The sequence below is a fragment of the Pantherophis guttatus genome, chromosome 2 (assembly GCF_059756535.1).
Source record: "Pantherophis guttatus breed Tessera chromosome 2, ASM5975653v1, whole genome shotgun sequence".
NCBI lineage: Eukaryota > Metazoa > Chordata > Lepidosauria > Squamata > Colubridae > Pantherophis > Pantherophis guttatus.
In genome coordinates this window covers 21917498-21942906 of record NC_142064.1, presented here as the reverse complement: position 1 = coordinate 21942906, position 25409 = coordinate 21917498, and the positions used below count along the sequence as shown (strand labels likewise).

Genomic DNA, 25409 nt, shown 5'->3' with positions numbered 1-25409 from the left:
GCTCTGGTTAGCTTGCTAACCTAGTAAAGGAATAAATAAGAAGAAGGTCACACAGATGGTTTTACCAAAAACATTCCAGTGCCATGTTGTAATTTATATTGTGTCTTCCTTTTTCCTCTGTCTCTCCCCCCCCCCCCTTCTCATTGCAGATTCACAAAAAAGGTGCTCTTCCTCCTTTAAGTGATCTTCCAGAAAATTTGCTCAAGTATTCCAAATATCAATCTGTATTCTTAAGGCCTTCTTCTTTTGGAGACCATAATTTTGATGCTGTTTCATGTAAAACTATAGGTGTGTAGCTGCAAAAATTCCAGTATGTGTTTAAAGAAGAATAAACTACAAAGCCAAAAATGCCCGTCTCTCTGTACCAGCACTTTAAAAAATGTTTAGGCGTTATATGAGGACAGTGTCATCTAATCTAGGTTTAATAGTATATTCAGAGCCTGTGGGAGATTCACATCTGGCCCCTTGCATATTCCTCTGCTATCAGGCAAAGAATTTGTTTCCTGGCCCGTTCAAGTAGAACGGATGTTAAAAGAAGAAAAGGTTTCCATTTTAATAAGCTGAGAACTAAATTGGGTTGTAAGATGAAAGCAATTTTGTTGCTGGTTTTTCTGTTATTCCATTCCTTTTCAGTATATCTTATTGATCTCCCAACACAAGGCACTTGTAAAAGGGCAAATTTTAAATGTTAATATGACTTGTCGTTAATATGTTGGGTAAATAATCTGTAAATAAGCATATATTGGTTCTGTTGCTTTAAAATGAAAAGATTAGGCTCTCAGTCTTAGTTTTGATACTGATTCCCTCATACAATAAGGCTTTATCTACTGGGGACATATTTTAAAATTTATTTTCATCTGATAAATTTATATACCATCTTCTAGGAAGGCAAGGTGTCGTACATAATGCTCCTTCCATTTTATCCTTACAGCACTCTCTGTGTGAGATAGCTGACTTTATTAGTATAGAAATATAAAGTTAAGTAATTTAGAAGGATACACACACACACAGAGACAGACACACAAATACACATATACATACAACACAGTTAAGGTTAATTAATAGAAGGAAAGTGAAGAAGCTGATGATAGTAAACAATACAGCCATTAAAAGAATACACTGATTGCCTGCAAATGCTGTTACTTAAAGAAACCATTTAAAGAGAAAATACAGAAATGGTTCTTATTTTCTGATGTACTCCCTTTTCCACTTTGAATTTTTTGTGTGTCCCTCTTGCAGGATGCTTCCGAGAATTATGTGTATTGTGTTGGATGCTTCATGTTCGTGAAAGATTGTCTGATAGTTGCAGACGGTATCAAAGGGCAAGAGAGAATTTGGAAAACCGGAATGTAATAAAATAACATAAATCTTTTAAGTCATACTTCTCTCTCTCTCTCTCTCTCTCTCTCCCTCTTGCTCTCTCCATCTCTCTCTCTCTCTCTTTCTCTCTCTCCCACCCTCCCTCCCTTCTTCTCTGTCTCTTTCCCTCGCTCCCTCCTCTCACACACTCTCTCTCTCTCACTCTCTCTGCCCACCTCAACAGACGACTAAGTGCCATATATAGGAGATTATCTTTTCACCTTTTTTCTTCTTTCTAATTATAAAATTTAAGCTAAATCAGTTTAAATGAGAGAGAGGTCCATTTTTTTTAATAATCCCCCAATTATTTGAAGTACCATCTTACCTCAGATTCCACAGACTTTACCTTTTTAAGTTTATCTCTTAAAATATCTGACTACTCTAGTTGGGATTTCATCTACAAATAATCATAACCATATTTTCATATCGGCTTTATTAATATTTTATATTAATATAATATATATTATATTAAAAGTTGCCCAGAAATATTTTTAATAATAATAGTCAAACTTTATACAATACTCCACAATGGCAGATCTGTAGGTTTAAATCCAACCTACCTGAATTACTCATAAAAGGAAGTACAGGAGGATGAGCTGAGGTCAGTATTCCTTTTAGCTTTATTCAAATATTAAATACTGGTATTAGCTTTATTCAAATGTCTTAATATTACACATATTTTTGTGGTAGACCAGGGTTTTAAAAAATGGGTTTAGATCTCATGTAGTTTGAGATGAAAGTAACCATGTACCTAACTTTTTAGGCCAATTACAAGATGTTCTTTCTTTAGGAATTCAACACGATCGAATTTGATGCTTGCATAGTTGAGTACTCCATCAGTGCTTTGGAGTGGGCTTGCCGAATTCTTCCCTTTGCTAGATTCATGAACATTGAAGAACTTGTACAGGATATCATTCTGAGCCTTATTGGAGAATTACCACCAATTAAAAAGGTATGCAGGATTGAGGAGTTTAGCTTTTTTTTATTCAGGTATTCCTAATCTGTTTAACAACCATTGAAAGTTAAAACAACCTTGGAAGGTGTACTTTATGGCCCATAAAGCACTTCCAACCATTGTAAAACTTTGCGCCAACCCCTCCCTTGGTCATGTGACCATATTTCGGTTGCTTAGCTACAGGCTCACATTTACAATCAATTGCCAAGTGACTTGCAATTATGTGACAGCTATTTTCAATTTTCTCTGCCAGCTTCCCCAGTAAGTCAATGGGGAAGGCATCAAGAAAGGTTGCAAGTGTGGGGGATGGAGGGTAGCTGCAATCCTTTGTGGAACTGCAGGAAAACTGCTGAAATTTTCAGGATTTCATCTTTTTCGGCAGCCCATCGAAGAGTTTCCCTTCCATACATGGAAACCTTTGCAGAAATGTTTGAGAACAACAGGGCTGCTTGCCAGGAGGGTTTCAGCTCCACATAGATCTGAAATCCTTCAGTAGGCAGCTCTTTTGCTTAGCGACATTGGAGGTTACAGCTGGGATTCTTGAGTGAAGTAGTCACATGGACATGTTGCTTAACAACTGCATCAACAACAACAGTAATTCATGTCCCAGTGTGTTTGTAAGTCGTGAACTATCTATATAACTTTGAATGTTTGTTTTTACAAGTGTGCAACTGATTTTTGGAAACTTTATCAAATATCTGGAAGCAGTTGAAACTATTTTCATGCTGATTTCTTTTGTACAGGTGGCAGAAATTTTGGTAAAAGCATTTCCTAGCCCTGAAGATGTGAGGGTCTCACTAAGGGATAAATATAATGATCTATACCAACGACTTAGGCACTGCACAGTTAAAGGTACAGTGTATGACAAGGGCAAAAATAATGAAAGCAAAGCAGTATTTTTTTCTTTAAAAGAAAGTTCCTTGAAAAATGAAAATACAAAATTCATGGTGTGAATTATAGTCTTTAAGTCAGGGGTGTCAAACTCAATTTCATTGAGGGCTACATCAGGGTTGTGTTTGACCTCGGGGAGGCAGGGGGGGCATAGCCAGCATGATATCACTCGTGTCGGGGGTACCTGTGGTGGCACAAACACTTTGCCAGTGGAAATGGGCTCATAAGCTCCATTTTTGGCTGGGACAGCCTCCTGAGACCCTCTGCCAGTGAAAATGGAACTCGGGAAGGCTGCACGCGGTCCTCGCAAGCTCTGTTTTCTCTGGCAGAGGCATTGCAGGCCAGTCCTTTACTGTTTCCAGGGTGGCCCCATGGGCCAGATCTAAGCACTCCATGGGCTGGATCTGGCCCTCAGGCCTTAAATTTGACACCCCTGCTTTAAGTAATGTGAACAATAATATCCAGCATTCTTATCAAAGGAAAACTAATATAAATTGCTCTAGATTATTGGCCAAGGGAAATTTTATATACTGAATAGACCCATTGCATATAAAATTTGTCATACAATGTGAATTATCTGAAATCTCAGTTAAAATGACTAGTTAATGTGATCCATTTTAGAAACAATAACACATTTTCTGTCTTTATGGTTAGGCCCCAGTAGTGAAGAAATTATGTCGGTTGTACTACAGGCTACTTACAAAGTGAATGTGAAAACCCTGAAACGGGTGATAAGAAACATAGGGCCAATTCAAACAAATATCTGGGAGCCACCGGAAGAAGAAATCCAAGACTCCGGAGGTTCCTGCTGTGATCGGTTTTCTTTGGGGACTACTCTAAGCAGAAGCACAATTTCAGATTTCAGAAACTTTCAGGGGTGTAACAATGCTGAAGCAGCAGATTCACTTTCTGAGTTTGGGGTGGCAGGAGAAGCAAGAAAACTGAGGCAAGAAGATCTCAAGTAAGTATTTGTAACATTTTGTCTTGAATCGGAGAAAATATTATTTTGTGTAACATCTTGTTTGAATTGTGTGAAATTGTGCACATTTATTTTGCATCAAGCTCCATCTGGCTCACTTGTATTTAAGTGTGCATAGGATCGCAACCTAAAAGCCTCATATCCTTGTTCTGTTCCTCTTATGCTAGGGAATCCCATAGCAAAGTGAGAGCAAAGCGGTAGTGGACTGACATAATTCATCCAAGAAAATCCTTAAAGCGGAAGAACACAATAAGCATGAGATTATGATAAAAATCATATTTAATGCATTTTTTCAGTGTATTAATATTTTTCATAACACTTAGCATGTCAGTGTTCCAGAAAAACCTCTGCTTCAATTAAAAAAGCTGAGGCAAGCATTTTCTCAAAGTTCCATTTATTAGAGTAGGTATACTGGCATATGATTGACATTATGCCATGTAGGCTTATTTTACTCTTAGCTATTTTGTAACCCTAGTTTCTTTCCTGGACTGAAAGCACCTTTCTTGCCTTTATGGATATACAGAAGATATGCTGTAGAAGCAAAAGAATTTGCTCTTTATACGTTATTTTTAATCTGTTTTCTAGTGATTTACCTTCGTATATAGATGTTTCCAACCGTAAAGAGTGGACTGAAAAGTTAAAGGACTGCGGTGGGAAAGGAGATTTTAAAAAAGAGACTCGTAAAGATCTTCCCAATCAACTCCATATGCCTCTAGTCGGTGAATGGGAATTTGAACGTGATGATGATGAATATATTAAATTTTTAGACCTCTTCCTAACTTACATGCTTGAAAGAGATCCACTCAATCACAGTGAATCTGCTGTTCCTTTTCTGACATGCTTTGCAGCCCTCCTTAGAGAACATGAACTCCATTCTCTTCTTTTTGATGTTCACACAACACTGATACGTCGACAGGTCAGAACTGAAGTCCAAAATGCGTTTAGAGCTGGTTCTTGCTACACCCTTGGTTTTGGATTTAGTGATTCTAAACTAGCTCCTTTATGGGATAAAAAGAAAAAAGATTGTGAAAAAGAAACTTTAACCGATGAGCAACCCTTAGAGCTTTCAGATTGTGATTCACTCATGAGACTTACTGAAAGAAGAGGTTTATTTGGGCAAAGCCAGCAATCAGTCAGTGACTCACATGATTCCAGTAAGACCTTAATATTCACACCAGCATTAGCTCAATGTTGGTCTACCCCTAAAACAGCTCTGTTTCAAAAATACATCTGTAAAACTGGACAAGTGAATGACGTCACCCAACAAGACGAACCAGTCCCAGAAATACATCTTAAATTTAACAACATATCTCGCTTACTTGAATGGATGATCAGATGGTCCAGTAAAAGAATGGTACAAGATCCCATCACAACAGGGACACTTCAGGAATGCCAGCCAATGATGCAGGTGAAAATATGTTCATCTGCCATTCTTTCATCATTGTGGATTTTAGAACGACGTTACGGCAACACATTTCAAAACCAAAATTGCGGTTTGGTAAGCAAATGAAATTATTTTGAGCATGTCTAAAGCTTTGATCTTGGCCAAAGTGTCTCAAAGTGCATACAAATAAAAATCTACCTATAGAAAGAAAATAGCTCAAATGTGGCAGCTCCCAGCTCAGATGCCTTGACACAGCAATAAAAATGCTCTGTGTCATAGTGACAATAATGCCTAGTGTGCACTTACATGTATAATAAATATACATAAAGTGAATCAATCACTCTTCCATTCTTCTGGGAGTTCTAGGAAAGGAAATAGACTGTTACTGTATGTAAAATAGGGGAGACTTTATTTTTACATATAATACAGCATGTACATATATGAATATGCATGTTTGCTTATAAACAAACACCTTGAACTCATATGCATGTATTTTTGAGAAATTGTTTGTAGAATAAGATTATTACTGTCTACTGGGATTTTGTACATGTTTTGCCACTCATAGTATCTTGTCCATTATTAGTGTGTGTGGTGTGATGGCACAGTGGTTAGAATTAAGTATTGCAGGCTAACTCTGCCCACAGCCTGGAGTTCAATCCTGATGGGCTCAAGGTTGACTCAGCCTTCCATCCTTCCGAGGTCGGTAAAATGAGGATCCAGATTGTAGGGAGCAATTTGCTGACATTTGTAAACCACTCAGAAAGTGCTGTAAAACACTATGGAGAGGTATATAAATCTAAGGGCTATTGCTATTATACTTTAGGGTAGGAATCCCCAACCTGTCGGCCACAGTCCACTGTGCTGTGGCCTATTCACAACTGGGCAGCATGAGTTGCACAGTTGCACTTGCCCGCCACCCATACAAATGAAACTCTGCCTGCCAACGTGCACATGTATTCCTCTCTCACAAAACCTTCCCCACTTTCCCTCCCCTGCCCCCTCCCCCCTCCGGGCCACCAACTTGGAAAGGTTGGGGAATGCTGTTTTAAGGAATTATACCCTTCTCTTTTCTTCGGCATACAGAGATGCAACTGCTGTAACTTGATAACTGCATGCATTTGAACATATTTGGATGTTTTCCCAACTAAGCAAAGGAAATAAATGATTTTTTTTTTCTCAGCATCATCTCTGAAAATTGGCATAGATAGAACAAAATTATTTCACTCTCAGCTTTGCCTACTAAGTAACAATGGAAATAGTGATTTTTGAAATAGTTACTTTTGAAAAAGACCAAGAAAAACATTTAAACTTTACATAGGGATATCAAAATATGAACTGTAAGCTTTTAGCATCCAGAGAAGCCAATGATTAATGACAAAGTTTTGCACTTTATGTCAACTTCATTGGATTAAATTATTGGCACATTGGGATTGTATAATAGGTAAAGGTTCATATTAAATATTTCGTGAAGGTGTTGCTTGCTTTTTATTCAGGATAATGAGGTGTAAGGGAAATGAATCAAAAGACCTATGTTGCCTAGAACAAGAATTGTCTGTTTCCTTTATATGTTACAAAGTAAATGTGCATTAATTGGGCTTGGAAAGTATGAAACTTGTATAGCATTCTTGTTTTACGGTCATGGGATTATATGAAAAATTAAAAGTAGTGTAAAACAGTGTATGAAAGTTTTGCTTTACCAGAGATACGTACTAATTCAAAATATTTGTAGCAATCATTCTATGTTTTCTTGCTGCTTAATTAGCACACTGTCAGGGAGGCCAAGATTTTAGAATGTTAAGTAATGAACCTCCTTGTAGAGTAGTCGCTAAGCAGCATTAAACATTCCATAGCCATGGACATTCCTAGCAATGTGATACATTTAGAAGGTAGCAGAAACCTACATGAAAAATACTAAGGAATGGTACTTATCTCATGAAACCTTGGCCTATAATTTATTAAACATAATTAGAGCCTTTGGATAACTAATACAGGGCAATTTTTATGAAGGGAAAATTTAAAATTTGATATATAATTTTTCAAAACCATTATATTATCAAATTGTAATTTGTACTAAAGGCTATTTATAGGATAGCATATTTTTCCACAAGATATACATTCCAATCCAAATCTGAAAATATATAGCCTCTGCAGCTGAGGATTTTCTTAGGCAGACAGGTTTCCTACGGTGCAATAGCAGATATTGAAAAGGTGTACAACAGGAGTGTAATGCAAAGCTATGAATACAAATCATTTTTTAAACTTAAAAATTATACGTGGGGTTGTTGTTTTAGAAACCACAGAAACTGTGGGAAAAATCTTCCACTATCATACCCAAACTGGAGAAAGATGGTGCTGAAGGTACAAATAGTTCTTCATCGGAGGGAGCTCCAGCTGAAATCCAAAATGGACATGCATATGATGAACCATTTAAAAATATTCCAAGGTAAGAATTCAGCATTAGTTTGATGTAAGGGCATAGATTGCCAAAGGGAGTAAAAACTGTGTTGTATAAAAGGTTACTACCAAAAATCTTATATATATATATATTTAAATGTCACTCTTAAAGGTGCAGAACATTATCTGAAAAGCAAAATAGGAAGAAAGTAAGTCATAGAGGTCATTCTATGGTACCTAATTTAGATACTGGAAATACAACTGTTGATATCAGTCTGGCAGAAAAAGTGGCAGAGTTTCTACGAAATGAAATAGTTGTACCATCTGAAACTGAAGGTTAGTTAAAAGAAAAATATTTTCTTCATCCATATGAAGTCATTTATGTGAAATAAAAGAGATTTTTGCATGGGATATGTAATATTAAATCCTCTAGTATTTCTGGAACACTGGGTTTTTCCCCCCAGAATTTGTTCTCTCATATTTAATTAAAAAATTTTATTGGCCAAGTGTGATTGGACACACAAGGAATTTGTCTCCAGTACATAAATTTTCCAGCTAGGGACTTGAGACTCCAGGCATGGGTATCACACTTTGAGAAAAGATCTTTTACTTCACTTTGAGGCCCATATTATTCACAAAATAGAATGGAAACCTGAACAATATTACAAAGATATAGGAATGCTACTTTAGGTGAGGAAAATAAATTCAACTTTTTTAAAGAGATTCAGTGAATCAGAATTTAAGAGCCATTCAGAAACAAATACTGTTTTTTTTTGTTGTTGTTGTTTTTTATTTGATTTATATGCCGCCCTTCTCCGAAGACTCAGGGCGGCTTACAATGTGCTCAGCAATAGCCTTCATCCTTTTGTATATTTATACAAAGTCAGCTTATTGCCCCCACAACTGGGTCCTCAATTTACCTACCTTAGAAAGGATGGAAGGCTGAGTCAACCTTGAGCCTTGGCGAGATTCGAATCCTGCAGTAATTGCAGGCAGCTGGTCTTAATAACCAGCTTAATAACAGGGTGCCTTAAACCCCTGTACTACCAAGGCTCTTTTAAAATGTTTATCGTCTCTCATATAAACACAAGAGAATTAATGAAAAGGATTGTTAGTGAAAAGAAAGGGAAAGGTATGGAAAAGAAATACATTGTTCTCTTTATTGTTCTTTTTAATGTTGTGCTTGTTTTGAAGTGTATAATGAAGATCCAGTTTCAAGAAATCCTACCATCTCTGTCAGTATTAAATCAGTAGAAAAGAAAAAAGAGGTAAGTGGTTCTCAAAATAAGTGTATTTTCTTCCATTCAGTTTATAAAAGCTATGCTTTATACCTCACATATAACACTATCAGTAGATATGCTACAGCAGTGGACCCTGGGGGGGAGGGGCATAATGTCATTGGGGTCCACAAAAGCTTCAATAAATGTTACAATTTAAATATTGACTTGAGTCTTGGGGGTCCATGGCAATATTCTGTGGTCACAAAAGATATTTAAAGGAGGTCCTTGGTGAAGAAAAGATTGAGAACCACTATGCTAGAATATGTCTTCATTCCAGAGGCCTTCAGCATTGTTTAACTTGGCTTTTGTAAAATCATGACTTGTTACTGCAAAATCAAATTCATTCATACAATTCTTGGTCTAGATTTCATGTATAATAATAAAGAGAAACATATATCCTATACTTAGGCTTTCTGTATAAAAAGAAATTCAGATTAATGATGAGTGATAGTTCATAGATGGTTAATGAAGCATCATGGACATTTCTTTGATTTAGGAAAAAAAGACCTATAGTTTTTTTGCTTGAAATGTTCCAAGTCCAATAACTTTTTCATCACAACAGTGAGCTCTTGTGTTCTTCATTCTTTATCGAAATTTAAAATTGATACAGTTTTCTGCTTCAATTTTGCCTATCAAACAGAGTTTCTTTGATTTCATGACTTTATATTTTGAGGCTCTTTGGAAATTACTCTGAAAAAAGCTACTGGTTGCTATTGAATTTTAATTTTTAGCTAGGATGCACAAGCTATTTTAAACTGAAGAAACAGTTTTTGAGTAGTTGGTTTTTAGGACTCGAATTATCAACAACATACCTACATATTCAGTAAATTACAATTAATTAAGTTGATAATATGATTACTTTTTCTGAATTTAATTATTGTTCTCTGAGGGGTTCAAGATGGTAGACCAAGTATCTGGCCTGTACGTTTTTATTGAATAAAATATGGTAATAGATTAAAAATTAATATTTGCAGCTATTTTATTTCTGGCCCCTGCTTCATTTTTTCTAACTTTCTTTTTTATTTATTTATTTATTCCTTATATAACAGGCTGAAAGTGGTCCTTAGGTTTCCCTCTCCCATCCAAAAACAATTACAGAAGCTCATTTTTTTCAGTCTTGTTACATATTGAATCTGTAAAATGACACTGCAAGCTATATGTTTTAGAAGATATACATAACAATGTTGTATATTATATGGGGACAAATAACCTTGGCTATATGTCCTCATCTCAGGATTAATCATTTAAGAAATTCCAACAATTGGCTGACAATCAGAGTGTTAATGGAATAAATAAGTATTAAATTTTATCATTTTAAAGTGGTGGAATGATAACATGTTAATATATGCTTAAATACTCCTTAAATCACAGCATCTCTCTGAATCAAAAGTAAAATGTCAACAGGATGCACCTTTAATGGAAACAACTGAGGGAAAATGTACAAAACTGGATGGGTGAGAGAAATTAATATTCTGTATATCTATTGGTCTACATGTTTCATTCTTCGCTTTATTTTTATTTGCTGATTATTACAAGTATCAGAATTTAACCAGCAAGTTATGTCTTACATAGTTTCACAGCTTCGTTCTACATCAGCAGTAGGAAGTCCTGATCTATTCCCACGTATTATCTCTTGATATATGTGAGAGTTTCTTTCCTAATAAATAAAGGTATATCATTTCAATGGCCATGAGTGCTTCACAGTGAAGTACTTCCAGATTGACATCTTTATTTTCCTGAACGTTCTGGACTCCACATGAATCTAGAAGTAGAGCAGGAAGTAAAGATGACTGAAATCTTGCTTTTTTATTTCAAAGTGCTCTCAGCTGCTTAGGAAATAAAGAGGTCAGAATAATTCCTCTTCCATCTTTGGATTCTGTCCTTTTGTACCTACAATGTAACATTTATTGATGAGAGCTGTGAACTTTAATATATTATTAATATACAGTATATTTACATATTAACATAGCATAAACAATATTAATATACAATATAATCAGACATATTTCAAAAATGATTCATAAAATTGCTCTTGGTTAATTTTATCCTCTTTAAATTGTTTTTCCATAATGAATGATGTTTTTGTAAATGATTTAAATGAATAAGTATATAGGAACTCCCTTTAGAAATTAATTTATAATCTTTTAATAGTACTCGTTTTCTTTCTTTTTCTCTCTCTTGAGCAGTTACCTTTTATTATTTCAATTTAGCATTCATGTCACTTAGATGTTGATGTTTTGTTGAGTTAGTTACTACTGGTTACAGAGACCAGATGTACACAGTCCAATGTTGTGCACCTGGTAACAATGTTTGTTTAAAAACAGCGTTTACAAAAAAGTTTACTGCTGTGATAAAGAACGAAAAGTAAGTAATACATTTGAAACTTTGAATTAAAATTATTTAGTTAAAATTCATTTGCATGCATTCAAATTGAGATTTATCATATGTTAAAGATATTACATGTTTTTCTCTTTGTATCTCCAGGGCTACAGGTGAAGTAGTTCCCAGTGATTTTCCCCTTTTATTTTGTTCTGAAAAGAGAGCAGAAACAACAAGGTAAGTGTTACTAAATTATTTTCTAAAATGTATGAAATTCTGTCCTTAACCCATTCCCTTAATTTCCAGCATTTTATTATCAGTTTAAAAATCACTATTTCCGAAGTTTAATCCATTGTCATTAGTTCATGGTTGCTTATCCATAGATTTGTTTCTGAACTGCCTTGGAAGAACTGGGCAGTTCCAGGAAGACTGGGAGGTATTTAAGTACATGGGAACGGTGCCAATATTTAATTCCTATCCTAAAGTGGAATGTTTGAATAATAGTAATTCCAGATGGAGGAATTTTAAATTGATAAATTGCTAATTATTGTAATCTTCCTGGAATTGCGTCTGAAGAGGAGAGATTATTGTCTGTAATGTTGACTTATGAAAGAGTAACTGGAGATACGTGTATAACTACCGTATTTTCTGGCGTATAAGACGACTTTTTAACACATGAAAATCTTCTCAAAAGTCGGGGGTAGTCTTATACGCCGGGTGTCGTTCTCCTGTAACCAGGCAGACCAGCCCGAAAGGCTCTGGCGATCCAAGTTCTGACGATCCCAGCTGAGTTGCCTGCTATTACATGGCTCTGGCGATCCAAGCTCTGACGATCCCAGCTAAGTTGCCTGCTAATCAGGCAACGCAGCTGGGATCGCCAGAGCCATGTAAAAGGAAAAAAGTTTTCCCCCTCCAGCTTGCTTACCTTAGCTGCTAGTCGCAACGCTTGCCTTGCTTCGCTTGCCTGAATCCATTCCATCAGCAAGCAATTCCCTGCCTGCAATCAAGCAGGCAGGGAGTTGTGGACTTCAACTCCCAGAATTCCTCAGCCAGCAAAGCAAAGCTGGCTGAGGAATTCTGGGAGTTGAAGTCTACAAGTCAAAGTTGCCAAGGTTGGAGACCCCTGTTCTATTGGGTAAGTTTTTTTCCCCTTTGGGAGCTTTAAAAAAAATAGTTAATTGGGGTTTTTTTTAGTTGTTCTTTTTTAGACCTAGCCATTTAAAGTTTAGGAAGTTTTAAATTTAACTTTCATATAAAAATAAAAATAAAATAAAATAATATTTGTGCAGCTTTCTGAGATTTAGTGTGTTTCTGTAGTGTTTCACTCTAACTACACAAACACATAAAATCTCACAAAGTTGTATGTGGAATTTTGTGTGTGTAAAGTGTAAAAGTTGTTTTTTGGGGCTTTTTGTGGCTGTGTGAGGTTCCTGCTTGTTGCAGGGGCCATTTTGGGTCTAGCACAGCTGCTTTTACATTGTGGGTGAGCCAGTTGATGTTTTTTAATTTTTATTTGGTGTGCGTTGGAAGAGGGGTAGTCTTATACGGCGAGTATAGCCCAAACCCTATATTTTAACAGGAAAAGTTGGGGGTTGTCTTATACGCCCAGTCGTCTTATACGCCAGAAAATATGGTACTAAAATGAATGTCACTATCACTTTTGAGAGGAGGAAAATAAACCCTAAATAAGGAGAAATATAAAAACAAGGAGATATCAGATGTAATGGAACTTTATTGTCTAATGTTCCTCTTGTAATTTTATATCTGGGTTTACCAGTATGCAGCTTCCACAGCTTGACTTTTAAAGCAATCTGACTTTAATATCTTTTGTTATTTAGGAATTGCTCACGATAGCTGTTTCAGATAGTCAGATACCCGTATGTTCCCCTCTGAGTAGTCACTTCCTAAGCAGGAACTATTTATTTCATACTCTTCAACCATTAACAAATAACAGTACATCTTAAATGTGCAATTTTTCTGGAAGTAGCTTGTCCCTGCTATTTCGGACCGTGTGTACAGCTGTACAGAACTAGACTCTGTATAAATTAGATATTTAAGAAAAAAGTTAAGACTCCTGATTCCTCTGTTTATCACAGCTGATTTCCCTTTTTATCCCTGCAGTGTAGACATAACTGTTTCAGATGATCAGCCATCTTTCACAGAGGTGTCAGACATTCCTTCAAATAACGCTGGTGTAACAACAGAGATGATTGATAGAGAAACGACAGCACAACCACCGAACACTTCAGAGGTTGTCGGGCAAATGCTACAAGACGAAATGTTTAAGCTGATTCAGGTGAAAATATAACATTATGAAAAATCTAAGCATATACCTTAGAACAGAGTTCCCCAACCTTTCCGGGTTGGTAGCTGGGGGAAAAGGGATGATTTTGTACTTTTTTGTTCATGTACTTCTGTTTCCAGTGGGAATTCCATACCAATGTTTTTTTTTTAATGAAAATGGGTGATGCTTTGAAATGCATAAGGTGTTGAAATTCTTAAGTATTTTTCATATTAAGAAGTCACTATATTATCCTCTATATTACTGTTTGTTGTCTTGAGAGTTGTATTTCAAAATTAAAATGGGGGCTCAGGAGACCAAAGGATTCCAGAACTAATGTTTCTGTAAAATTCAGAACATAGTAAAAAGACGTTTCTTTGTAGAAGTACGTATGCAAAATATTTTGAGTTTGAAATATTTTGAGCTAGAACTAGACTGTTAAACTCTCACTAAAAGTGTTCCAGGATCATTCCCACCTTGTTAGAAATTGTTCAAGTCCAGAAAAGCCTACTTCGAGTTCAGAATGCTTCCAGTAAGTTCAAAATAGCCAATTGCATTAGAAATATTTTGCCCAATGCAGCTCTATTCCTGTATTATGCCTCAGAAGTTGGCAGCACCAGACAACCATGACCTACCTTGAAAACTAGACAGGATCAAGCTTGGTTGGTACTTGTTTGGTTATTTTAGCTGATGGCTAAACTGGGAAGAGAATAATTGATGATTAAACATCCCAGAAGATAATGGCAGATGAATTCGGTAATGCTTCCAAGAATAGCACATTTCTGCAAGTTAAGTTTGAAGCCAGAGTGTTTTTATTCTTCAAATAATCTGAGATTAGAGGTATAGCTGCAAGTAAGCCTATTTGGAACAATCCTATTTACCTTTCTGTGCATTAAATGTATAACTGGAAGTGTGACACAAGTAGTTGGCTTCTGAATAGTGGAAATGTTTTTACAGATGACTAAAACACAATGAAAATTCTACAAACACACTACCCGTACTTCAAATATAAACTAAAACTATGCCTAATGTGGCTAGGAAGTAAAATATTTGGTATTATTTGGCTCCTAACTTTACTGCCCTTAAAATTATCTCCTATTCTTAAAGTACTGGTCACTTTTCCTGAAACTTGATGCAAGGGTCATAACAATGTGATTATTGAAGAAGGATAATATTTTGGCTTTTGCCTGTTTTAATACGATAACTGCAGAGTCGCAAATATTTTCCGTAATAGGTTTTAGCTAAGACACATTTTTAGTAAATGTATTAATTTCTTCTCTTTTTAAAAAAATTTTTTTTTTTATTTTTTATCAACATATTTAAATGTACAGTCTTTTGTCTATCATTGATCATTGTTCATTCATCTTATTCTTTAACTTCTATTTTCTAACTAATTGTTCGGGTCTGCTCTTCTACCATCACCTTCTTTTATTTTAATACAACCTTTCCTTTTCTTCTCCCCTTCTCTCTCCTCTTCTATCCCTTTCTACTTTCCTCATTCCTCCTCTCCTTCCTTTTCTCCTTCCTCTCCTCTTTCCCCTCTCCTCTCTTCTTCCTCCCTTTCTTACCCTCTCTCCTACTCTTCTTTTCCCTTTCTTTCTTCCCCTCCTTTTCCCATTCTTTTTTTCTCCTCTTCTCACCTCCCAACTCCCCTCCTTCCCTCTCTCTACTCCTCTCCCCTTCTCCAGTTCCTTGTTGTTTTCTTTTTCAATTCAATCTGAGATGGTATTTGAGCAGCCACGATTTCAATTCACATACATCTTCATTTCAAGTTTCTTTTTTGCTTTATAGTTATATCTCTTCCTACATTCCTGTACATTATTAATCAATCCATGTATCATCTGGGTATAATATTTTTGTGCCATCATCTTCATAATTTATCATCATTTCTTCATACATACATTTATCGTTCCTTTTTCATTTACTTTTAATATACTACAACTTATTTATCCCAAAAATCTTATCTTTACCATGTTTATTGTCTATATTCACTTTCTATCCATTGATAAAATTGTCCCCATATATTATAATACAGTTATAAACTGTATTAATTTCTTATATTCTAGCTACAGCAGATTAACTATCTGAGCCTCATGCAAATAGTGGGATTTGCCAACTTGCCAAATACATTACAGCAGATGCAGCAACCTCAACCCTTTCCATTAGGAAGAAACCGGGCTTCAAACACGGAAATGAATAATATCCATCGATCTCCTGCCATGCAGCCAGCAGGTGGCATTCAAAAACCTACTGACCATCAGCAACCAACTCTGGGAAACAATTGGAATGTTGGTCAGAAAAATAACAGTTCTCAGGAAGAAAAGACCTTACCTGATCAGAGCCAGGATGGAAACAAAACGGTGAGTTGCTGAGATTTAAAAATTTTTAAAGCTCATATTACAGGTTTTTGTTGAATGTGATCATCAAGTAGTACTATAATAAAAAAAACATTGCGTTGTTATCTTTTGCCTTATTTAGAGATCTGTGCACATGAATGATTCTTCAGCGTTACGAGAGGGTCAGTCTGTGGGTGCAAGATTGATGCTGCCACTTCAAAGCTCACTTCATCAGAATCCAGCCAGGCCATTCCCTCTGTTGTCTGTTTCCCTAAATGCTGAGAAGAAACCAAAGCTTATTCCATTGGCAAAACCCTTGAATAATGCAGAAGGATTTCCTTTGCTTAAGCTAAAAACAAGTTATCAATTTCAGGCACTCAATTTTTGCCCGGTAACCCCCCGCAGATCTTCTGGACCAACATCAGGACCAAGAGAAGCCTGGGGTCCCCCACCTTCTCTGGCACAAAATCCTCCCAATTTACAGATGTTAGAACCCACAAATGAGACAGGAGCACATCTAAATTTGAACCGTTATGATCAAAACATTATAAACCAGGCACAAGAGCAGACAAAGCGTTGGGCAGAACCAGTCAAGACAGGGATTTCCAAACAGTTTCCTGTGGATGAATATGGAAAAAAGGAAGATTCAGCACCGTTGCAACCCTTCCATGAACGTCTGAGGGCAGAAAAACCATTGGTTGACAATGAAATCAATTCACATCAAGCATATGGGCCTTTTACTGAAATTCCTTTGCTTTATCTGAAGACCAGCCCACAATCCAAATGTTCACCAAGTACATTTACAACAAAAAACACAGATTGCGGAGCACCCCTTGGACAGACAGGGTTACCATTGCTTTATTCTAATTTGCCTCCACTAACCAAGGTAATGGCTTTATAAAATATGTGTATCATTTTAATGTAGATGTCATAACAGCCCTTTCATTCCAGTTCATAAATGAAGTGTTTTTTCAACTTGATTTGCTCCCCAAATATTGAAAGGGAAACTTGCATTTATTTATGATCTCTTCTGTTTTATGAACAGTTTCAGATACCGAAACTCATTCCCCTTCAAGATCTGATTGCGTTTGAACAAAGCCAGCATTTTGTTCAGTACCCACAGCATAAAGACCCTCCCAAGCAGATGCAGTTATTGAAAGCTAATATTAAACTAAATGAAACAAGACAAGTGAGGAGTAATAAGAAAAGGTAAAGACCAAACGTTTAATCCTATGCACCAAAATCTGATCGCAGTTGCTTTAGTTCTTGCACTAAAGAGAGAAGAACTTTTCTTGTAAAGTAACAAATGCTACAATTAGAGCAGGCGTAGTTTCTCCATAGGTTAAGAAAATATTGATTACATTTCTGTGTGACTTGATAGTTGATGTACTGTAGCTAGTTCTATTCTCGTATTGTCTCACCTGCTTATTATATATCTAGCACCATCTTCCTCTATCTACCAGTCTAAGCAAAGCTATCATTCTGCTTTGGAGGCTCTACGCTAGATGAATAGGACTGAGTCTGGAGCATTCTGGGAATTTTTCAAACAACCTATTTATTATTATCACATTAGACAGAAGAGACGTATTGAAAATCGGATCAAGGAGAAGGAAGAAAAAATGAAAGGTGTTGTGACTAATCAACAAGATGATTCTTCTGTTCTTCCTGATACTGTAAAGCCAACAAAGGCAAGCAATAAGAAAATGTTAATTGATAATTATCTTCATTATATTGTTTGGTTTTAAAGTAAAATATAGGAAAAAATAATAAGGTAAAATATCGTATAGAAGTGATGCACTAGTCCACTTTTTTCTCATTCATTCATTTTCACTCTGGACTTGATTTGTATTTGCTAATGTTCCAGAAAAACACTCATTTATCTGTAAAGACAGATATAATAAGGTTAATACATAATAGTTCTACAACAAAACATTCTATCATCCTTATTTAAGAAAGAAGCATCAAATATATCTTGTTAGAGTGTAGACTTTCCAAATTGAGAAAACGATTCAGCATGCAGTATATACATTTGAACTTGACAGCTTCATCTATTCCCTTTGCATTATTTTTGACTGATGATGGGACTCACAGAAGCAGATTAAAATGCGGTGGAATGATATGCTATAGAAAATAGTAACTAGGTAATTTGTTAATTGAAAAACATACAAGTTGTCCTCAGTTAACAGTCACTCATTCAGCAATTGTTTGAAGTGTTGAATGAGTGGAGGTTATGACTGATCTTTGAAGCTCAACCATTCCAGCATCTCCATGGTCCCATGATTGTGATTTGAGTGCTTGGTTCACATTTATGATTGCAGCATCTTACAATCAAGCTATCACAGTTTGTGATCCTCCGTGGCAACTGCCCACAAGTCAATGGGAAAACCGGCAGGGAAGGTTGGAAGTTGCTTAGGGACATCCTTCCCACCTATATACCTTTCCTGAGCTTCCCTTGTCCAGCACCTCTTCTTATTAATTGTTTCAGATTTGACGGTGTGTGTGTGTGTGTTTGTAATTTAAATGTTGTGTTTTACTGGTGTTAACTATTTAAATTAAATCTTGCTTAATCTTCTTGTTCCCTAGCAATATATACTGAAAAATTCTATTAGTACGCTGAAGTATATTACTAAAATTAAATCACTTGTATATGTTTAATCATACTTGTTCTTGCCTCAGGAAACCCAAGCTGAATTAAGTGCTGGCCCGTGTGATGCCAATTCATTACTGAGTAAGTTTTTCAGCAAATTTGTCTTGAAAGATTGAAAGTTCTTTCCAGGGTATCACAGTTTTTATATTTCTCTTGAATGGCAATGGTTACCTATATAGACTGGGTATGGAATTTCTCACTAGCAGCCCTTAATCTTTGTTCAAATGATTCATGGGAAAACTTACAGAAATCTGTCTTGGCCTTTATATTTAAGTTATTTTTTACTGATAGTGTAATTGCTGGTAAGAGATGCATTTTCAAACAGGTTCTGGCTTGGAGTTCTTGTGTTTCAATTGTGCTTATAAATTCTACTAATTTCCCCTTAAAGTACCATATGCTAATTATAAGAGCATTGTGGTCACTGTAAGAGGGAACGGAGTAATTGTTTATTGTTTATGCATGTATTGAATTTATATCCCATTTTTTTTGGGTCCATGCATCACTCTAATACAGACTATAAAACATAAAAATAAATATGGTACATTGTAATTTAAATCAGGGGTCTCCCACCTTGGCAAGTTTAAGACTTGTGGACTTCAACTCCCAGCTTTGCTGGCTGAGGAATTCTGGGAGTTGAAGTCCACAAGTCTTAAACTTGCCAAGGTTGGAGACCGCTGATTTAAATCATACGTCAAATTAAAAATCATAATCATTAGAGCCCGTTCTATTAATAATTAGAAAGCTTGTCATCTTCCTAAACGTGAGGAGTGAGGGCCCACCCTCTTCGTTGATGGGAAGGAAAAATCCTTCCCGTGTTTCTTCAACAAGGAAAAATAATTCTCTTCTCACCATCAACTGATCAGCTGCTGGTTGCTTGGACGCAACAGAGAAATGCAGACTTATTTACTCTTGTAATGAGGATGCATAAAATGTCATCTTAAAATTGGCTGTCGTTCCCAGATTTATTGCTATAGCTAAAGTAATTAAACTCCCTTCACAGGCAGTGGATGGGAAGCTTTTGAGTGATTTAATAGAACATAAATACAGCCAGGTTTGGAAGGAATTAGCATTTGACAGTCAAGCTTTATTACCTCGTGTCTCTTTTTAATCCATCTCCCTCTCCTCTCTCAGCCTCTCACACTGCAAAATTGAGCTTTACTGACTTCAACGGGCTTCAGAACAATGGTACGTCAAGACGAGGGTTCTGAGAAGCATCAGAAGGGTTGCTCTCGGATCCCATCTACTTGTTTTCAGCATTAGAAAATTAAGGGGGAAAATGCAGGTGACAAACACAATTGGTAGGCAGGCTTGTAGAGGAAAGAAATTAAACATGGGTACTGTTCTGCTCATTTTCTTCATAACCCCCCCCTCCTCCTTGAGCAGATAACTAGATTTTGTCCACTTTCAGGCAAATGGCTGAAGTGACACAATTAGCAATAGCTTATGAAATAGTGGTTTTGTTTTTGAATTGGATAATAATCCTATCTTTCTATTATTTTAGAATCAGATACGTATATTTCATCAGCGGCACTACATTACCTGGCTTCTGTAGGAAAAAAGGCCATAGATCTTCAGGACGCTAGCACAAATACAACAGATCTGCAGAACGCTAGCACAAATACAGACACTGGTAAAACTCTTGCAAGAAATTATTGTGACTGTTTTCTTAAAGCTTTGAAAATGAAATGGTTTCCCACTAACATAATTTGCGTTCTCTAAGAGCACAAATGTATGTCCATTTTTCTCAAATAACGTTGACTAGTAGATTGCAAAGTAACAATTGTATAGAATGGTGGATTGCAAAGTAACAGTTGTGTAAGATAAATGCCCATCTAAACGCTTTCATTTCTGCATTTCAAATTTGTTCTGCCCTGCAAAATTATCTAACCTTTCACTCCTGAATAAGCGCCTTTATAATAATTTAGCAGGATCCGTTCTCTTGATTCATCTTGATCTTATGTTTTTCTCATGGGAATAAAGTTCTGAAATCATCTCAGAATATACAAACTGTATCAGAAGAATTAATTGATGAATCTGTTGGGAATCAATCAGTCGCTTCTGCATCTGTAACAGGTGTGTTTTCTTTCAAAATATTTTTGAAGAAGCACAACATTCTGTGTTTCAGAAATAAACAAATATTATCATAGTGGGATCCAGAGTTTCAAGACCTGAGCTATGAGCCTTTTGCTGACCTAAAAGAGGGAGGGGGGGAAAAACATTTTTATTGAGTTTTATTCTCCCATTGCTATTTTCTTCTTCGCAAACTGTCTCCAGGGGTGAATTAAAGAGGGGCTGAAGGAAATTGTATAGGAATTATAAGAAACATGGAGCCATAAAATTAAATAAAGCCAAAAATGACCAAATCTTGTGAGAGTTCAGAAATTTTGACATTGACAAAAATTTAGCAATTTAGATTAAAATGCCAAAATTTCACAATATCACGTGAGACCTTGGTGTTGAGATTTTTCTTTTAAAATGTTTATTTTGTGAAGTCTGGTGCCTGAGAAATTCCCAACCGTTTTTTTATGGGGAACTGATCAAAACAATCTTCCTGTCTGGGAGCAAGAAATATTTCTAAATAGTCATCAAAGGCAGATAGATCATCCATTCAAGAATCAAGTGGCTCTAAATTGATTTTTTTTCTGACTTTAAATTTGTCCATAAGATATTCAATAATTCTTATAAAATCTAATTATTCCCAGAAGTATCTATGGTATATGAAAAATAGAATGTTTATCTGCTAAAGCTTTCTGACTTTATATATGTTTTTCTCATCAATCAAGTTGAAAAATCACATCAGGATGTTGTAACAGACTCAGAACAAATAATTGCTGAAACTAATAAAAATCAGCCAATCATTTCTGCTTCTGCTTCTGCTTCTGCTTCTGCTTCTGCTTCTGAAACAGGTGTGCTTATTGCTTATCTACTCTGAAAATACATTACCAAATTTCACTGTCTTTAAATTTTAAAAGATAGATGTTATATACTGGTTTTATAATATTGTGCAAAAGAATATTTTATTTTATCCAATGAATGAGGGGCTACTGTTTTTATTACTCTTATATAATGCTGTGGTTGATTTATATGTTACTGTTCTCTTAACTGTATAACTTATGATTGTTGTACAAAATATAGAGCTCTTGAATATTAATATTTATATTAAACATTAAATTTACACTTAATGACTTGGGTATGCGTACGAATTTAGTGTATCCAAAGGGTGCTTAGTATTGTCTGTTTTATTCCTGCAGTTTAGAACTTAAAATACATGTTTAGAGTTTTCTTCCACTGTTAGAGAAAATCGGAATACCTGCAGTTGTTATATTGATTGGACTTTATTAAAGGTTAAGATCAGGATGCTTTTTGATAGTTGTAGTCATACCAATCCCTTTTGTGAGGAGGGTAAAGGTCACCATGAATGAAGCAAGGAAGCAGCTACCCAAACGCAAGATTTTCTAGTATTTTTTCATAAAGTGAGGCTCATTTGTTTTTAAGTAAATTTAGCTTAAGGCTCACATCACAGTGTTTTTTTTTCTTGTATGTACCTGTATTTCTGACTTCTAAATGGTAATTAAACCATGCCATCAACTTTAAGCGACAGTAAGATGTTTCAAGGGCTTTAACAAAAGAGTTTCAGGAAAGACACATGACCTTAGAAGTCAGTTTGCTTACCCTTTATTTGGCTGTCAAACAAAAAAAAAAAAATCTTGCTCTGCAATTACATTTTTAGCATTTCAGGATTCATCGCAATGCTGTTTATCTTTCCAAGTAGCTTTTTCAGCTCTCCAAGTTGAGTTAACCTTAGGTGACTTTTAACCATGTTCTCTTTTTCTTTAGAACTGTTGCCTTCTTGCGTTCCTCAGGCTTTGCCGCCAGAGTTGTATTTCAACTTTAAGTCAGCCAGCGCAACTACAGAGACACCTTTGCCATCGTCATCTGATTTGGTCAGTCAATAGAAACATCTCCTGAAAATGCAGCCATCTGTCTGAACCAGGGGTGTCAAACTCAAGGCCTGGGGGCCGGATCTGGCCCACAGGGCCACCCTGGAAACAGCAAAGGACCAGCCCACAGTGCCTCTGTCACCAAAAATGGGCTCCCAACCTCCGTTTTTGGCTCGGCACGTGGCCCTCCCAAGCTCCATTTTCACTGGGAGAGAGGTGCAGGAGGCCATCCCAGCCGAAAACAGAGGTTGGGAGCCCATTTTCGCTGGCAGAGCGCTCGGGCCACCACAGGCACCCCCAACATGAATGACATCGAGTTGGCCATGCCCACTCTGGCCATGCCCACTCCCCCCCCCAAGCTCAAACACTACCCTGATGCGCCCCTCAATGAAATCGAGTTTGACACCTCTGGTCTAAACTATTCAGTAAAATTTGTCAGTTACGGGAGGAGAGAGGTTCAGTTCTTCAGTGCAGTTTTATAAAGATTTAACAGTTTAACCTTGTTTGCTACCTACAATTTGGTTTATTTATTTGTTTGTTTGTTTTTTAAATATATGGTGTAGGCTGAACAGAGATATATCAGTGTGACCGATATAGAATCTGGTGATCTTCTCAAGAATTTGCCAGTTAAATGTGAGCCTGCTGCACTGCCTATTGTCACACAACCTGTGAAGTCTGAATTCCCAGCTTCTACCAAGCTGTATTATCCAAAAGTCTCCGTTACCAGTGTATTACCACTGGATGAATCTGAGAGACAAGGTAAACATCTACAATTTTTGTTTCGTAACAATTTGCTTTCAAAATATACTTAGGGAAACACTGGGGGAGAAGGGGATCATGTAAAACCTCACAGGAATGTAACATCTGGATCTCTCTACGCTGAGAGCTTGATGGCACTTTGTGAGTACGCTTTGAAATTTTGTAGAGAAATAAAACTTCAGTGTGACTTTCAATTAAACCCTTTTCAAGTAGTCCTCAACTTATGACCACAAGTTAGCCCAAAATTTCTGTTGTTAAGTGAGTTTCCCCCCCTTTTACGACCTTTCTTGCCACAGTTGTTAATTGAATCTCTGAGGTTGATTAGTTAGTAGCCTGGTTATTAAGTAAATCTGGTTTCCCCATTGACTTTGCTTGTCAGAAGGTCACAAAATGTAATTACATGACCTTGAGACACAGTAGTGGTCATCAGTATGAATTTTGATCACATGATCGCGGGGATGCTGCAAAAGTCGTAACTGAAAAAGGTCCTAAGTCACTTTTTCAGCGCTATTGTTACTTTGAACGGTCACTAAATAAACTGTTGAAAACTACCTGCAATTGGCTGCATTTGGAAATATTTTGAGCTTTTTTTGTCTTTGTTTGATTGAAAGAAAAGAGTCTCGAGATTGAATTAGCTCTACTACCACCAAGAATAACAGAGGAAGAAACTGCTGGGGATCATCTTACCTCAAGTCTCCTTCATGAAGATTTTTCCAGTATTTACACAGGACAATTGGGTCAAAAGATCAGTAGACAGCATTTTTCTGGAAAACTACAAGAAATGGATAGGCAACTATCGTATTTACAAAATTTGGCAGAAAAAATGGAGAAAGAATATAGCACTACCAAATTGGTATATGTCACTTCATGTTTTTATTTTAAATCCTTCTCCCCTTGGTAATTATGTATGTATGTATGTATGTATGTATGTATGTATGTGTATATGGGTTTTCTATCGAAGCAACCTAGTCTATCCAAATATGGGAAGGAGCATACTGTTTCCTTTCGTCTTTCAGCCCCAATCCAGGAGTCCTCAGGCAGTCGCTTTCACGACAAATTATTTTGTATTAAATTATTTCCTTTGTCAGTAAATATAAATTTTATGTATATATGTGTATGTCTGTGTATCAATTATATGTGCTTTCAACTGGAGAAGAAAGCACATGTCCTGGATATGATACAAGATTTCTGGCTAGTAATGAGTTGCTTAGGAAACTTTGTGTGAAAGTTGTGTGAAAAAAATGCTTCATTGATCAGTAATAAATTCAATTATAATTTAGTCAATTTTAATGAAAAAAAATTAAATGCAAATCAATATGTAAAGTGTAGAATTTTATTACTACTTTCATCGTGAGGACAGATATAGGGGGAAAAATAAATAAACTGTAATAAACTCTGTTAAAAGCATAGATATACTGTCTAATTTATAAAAGAAACTTCTGCAGATGTGAACAAAAATCAGCAAAGGAGAGATTTTTTCTAAAAAATATTAACAGTTGTATTTTTTTCAATATATTTGGGTTAACCTTAGACTTCTGTATTAAATGAAATGGAAAAGAAATGCTCAGAAAAGACATATATATTATAATATTTATTATATACAGATGTAGGTGAGAAGTGCTGCATGTCATCGGTGTCTCTTTTTTACAGTTTGGGGAAACAGCAAAAGATGTCAGTGTGATACCTCCGCAAGAAGAAGATGACATATTGTTCTTTGCACCAGGTGTTCAGCTTTGCAAAGCAGGTGAGTTTACTAATTGAGGGTTGGGTTGAAGATATTATGACTGTATGGCAATTTGATATGGAAGGGAATAAGTGATTCAAAATATATCTCCCTTTACATAATAAGAACACATAGAAGAGATTTGGTAGATATATAGGGAA

General features: G+C 36.1%; 1 protein-coding gene across 7 annotated transcripts in view; it reads left to right on the top strand.

The window, feature by feature from the left end:
- CPLANE1 (ciliogenesis and planar polarity effector complex subunit 1) overlaps positions 1-25409 on the top strand; it is a 72248-nt gene that overhangs the window by 26101 nt on the left and 20738 nt on the right. For 3 of the 7 annotated variants that reach the window (XM_034442377.3, XM_034442381.3, XM_034442375.3), the window contains exons 22-46: positions 150-288; positions 1240-1349; positions 2150-2311; positions 3058-3166; positions 3860-4166; positions 4770-5682; positions 7860-8011; positions 8135-8298; positions 9157-9230; positions 10614-10696; positions 11727-11798; positions 13683-13857; positions 15909-16202; positions 16321-17064; positions 17224-17387; positions 17752-17866; positions 18855-18906; positions 19957-20010; positions 20327-20455; positions 20806-20898; positions 21609-21731; positions 22663-22769; positions 23330-23525; positions 24137-24378; positions 25176-25269. In XM_034442377.3, coding sequence (XP_034298268.2) covers positions 150-288; positions 1240-1349; positions 2150-2311; positions 3058-3166; positions 3860-4166; positions 4770-5682; positions 7860-8011; positions 8135-8298; positions 9157-9230; positions 10614-10696; positions 11727-11798; positions 13683-13857; positions 15909-16202; positions 16321-17064; positions 17224-17387; positions 17752-17866; positions 18855-18906; positions 19957-20010; positions 20327-20455; positions 20806-20898; positions 21609-21731; positions 22663-22769; positions 23330-23525; positions 24137-24378; positions 25176-25269 — 4867 coding nt within the window. The remainder of the gene's footprint in view (positions 1-149; positions 289-1239; positions 1350-2149; positions 2312-3057; positions 3167-3859; positions 4167-4769; positions 5683-7859; positions 8012-8134; positions 8299-9156; positions 9231-10613; positions 10697-11726; positions 11799-13682; positions 13858-15908; positions 16203-16320; positions 17065-17223; positions 17388-17751; positions 17867-18854; positions 18907-19956; positions 20011-20326; positions 20456-20805; positions 20899-21608; positions 21732-22662; positions 22770-23329; positions 23526-24136; positions 24379-25175; positions 25270-25409) is intronic. The other 4 variants (XM_087888223.1, XM_034442382.3, XM_087888222.1 and 1 more) reach the window with 3 other exon arrangements.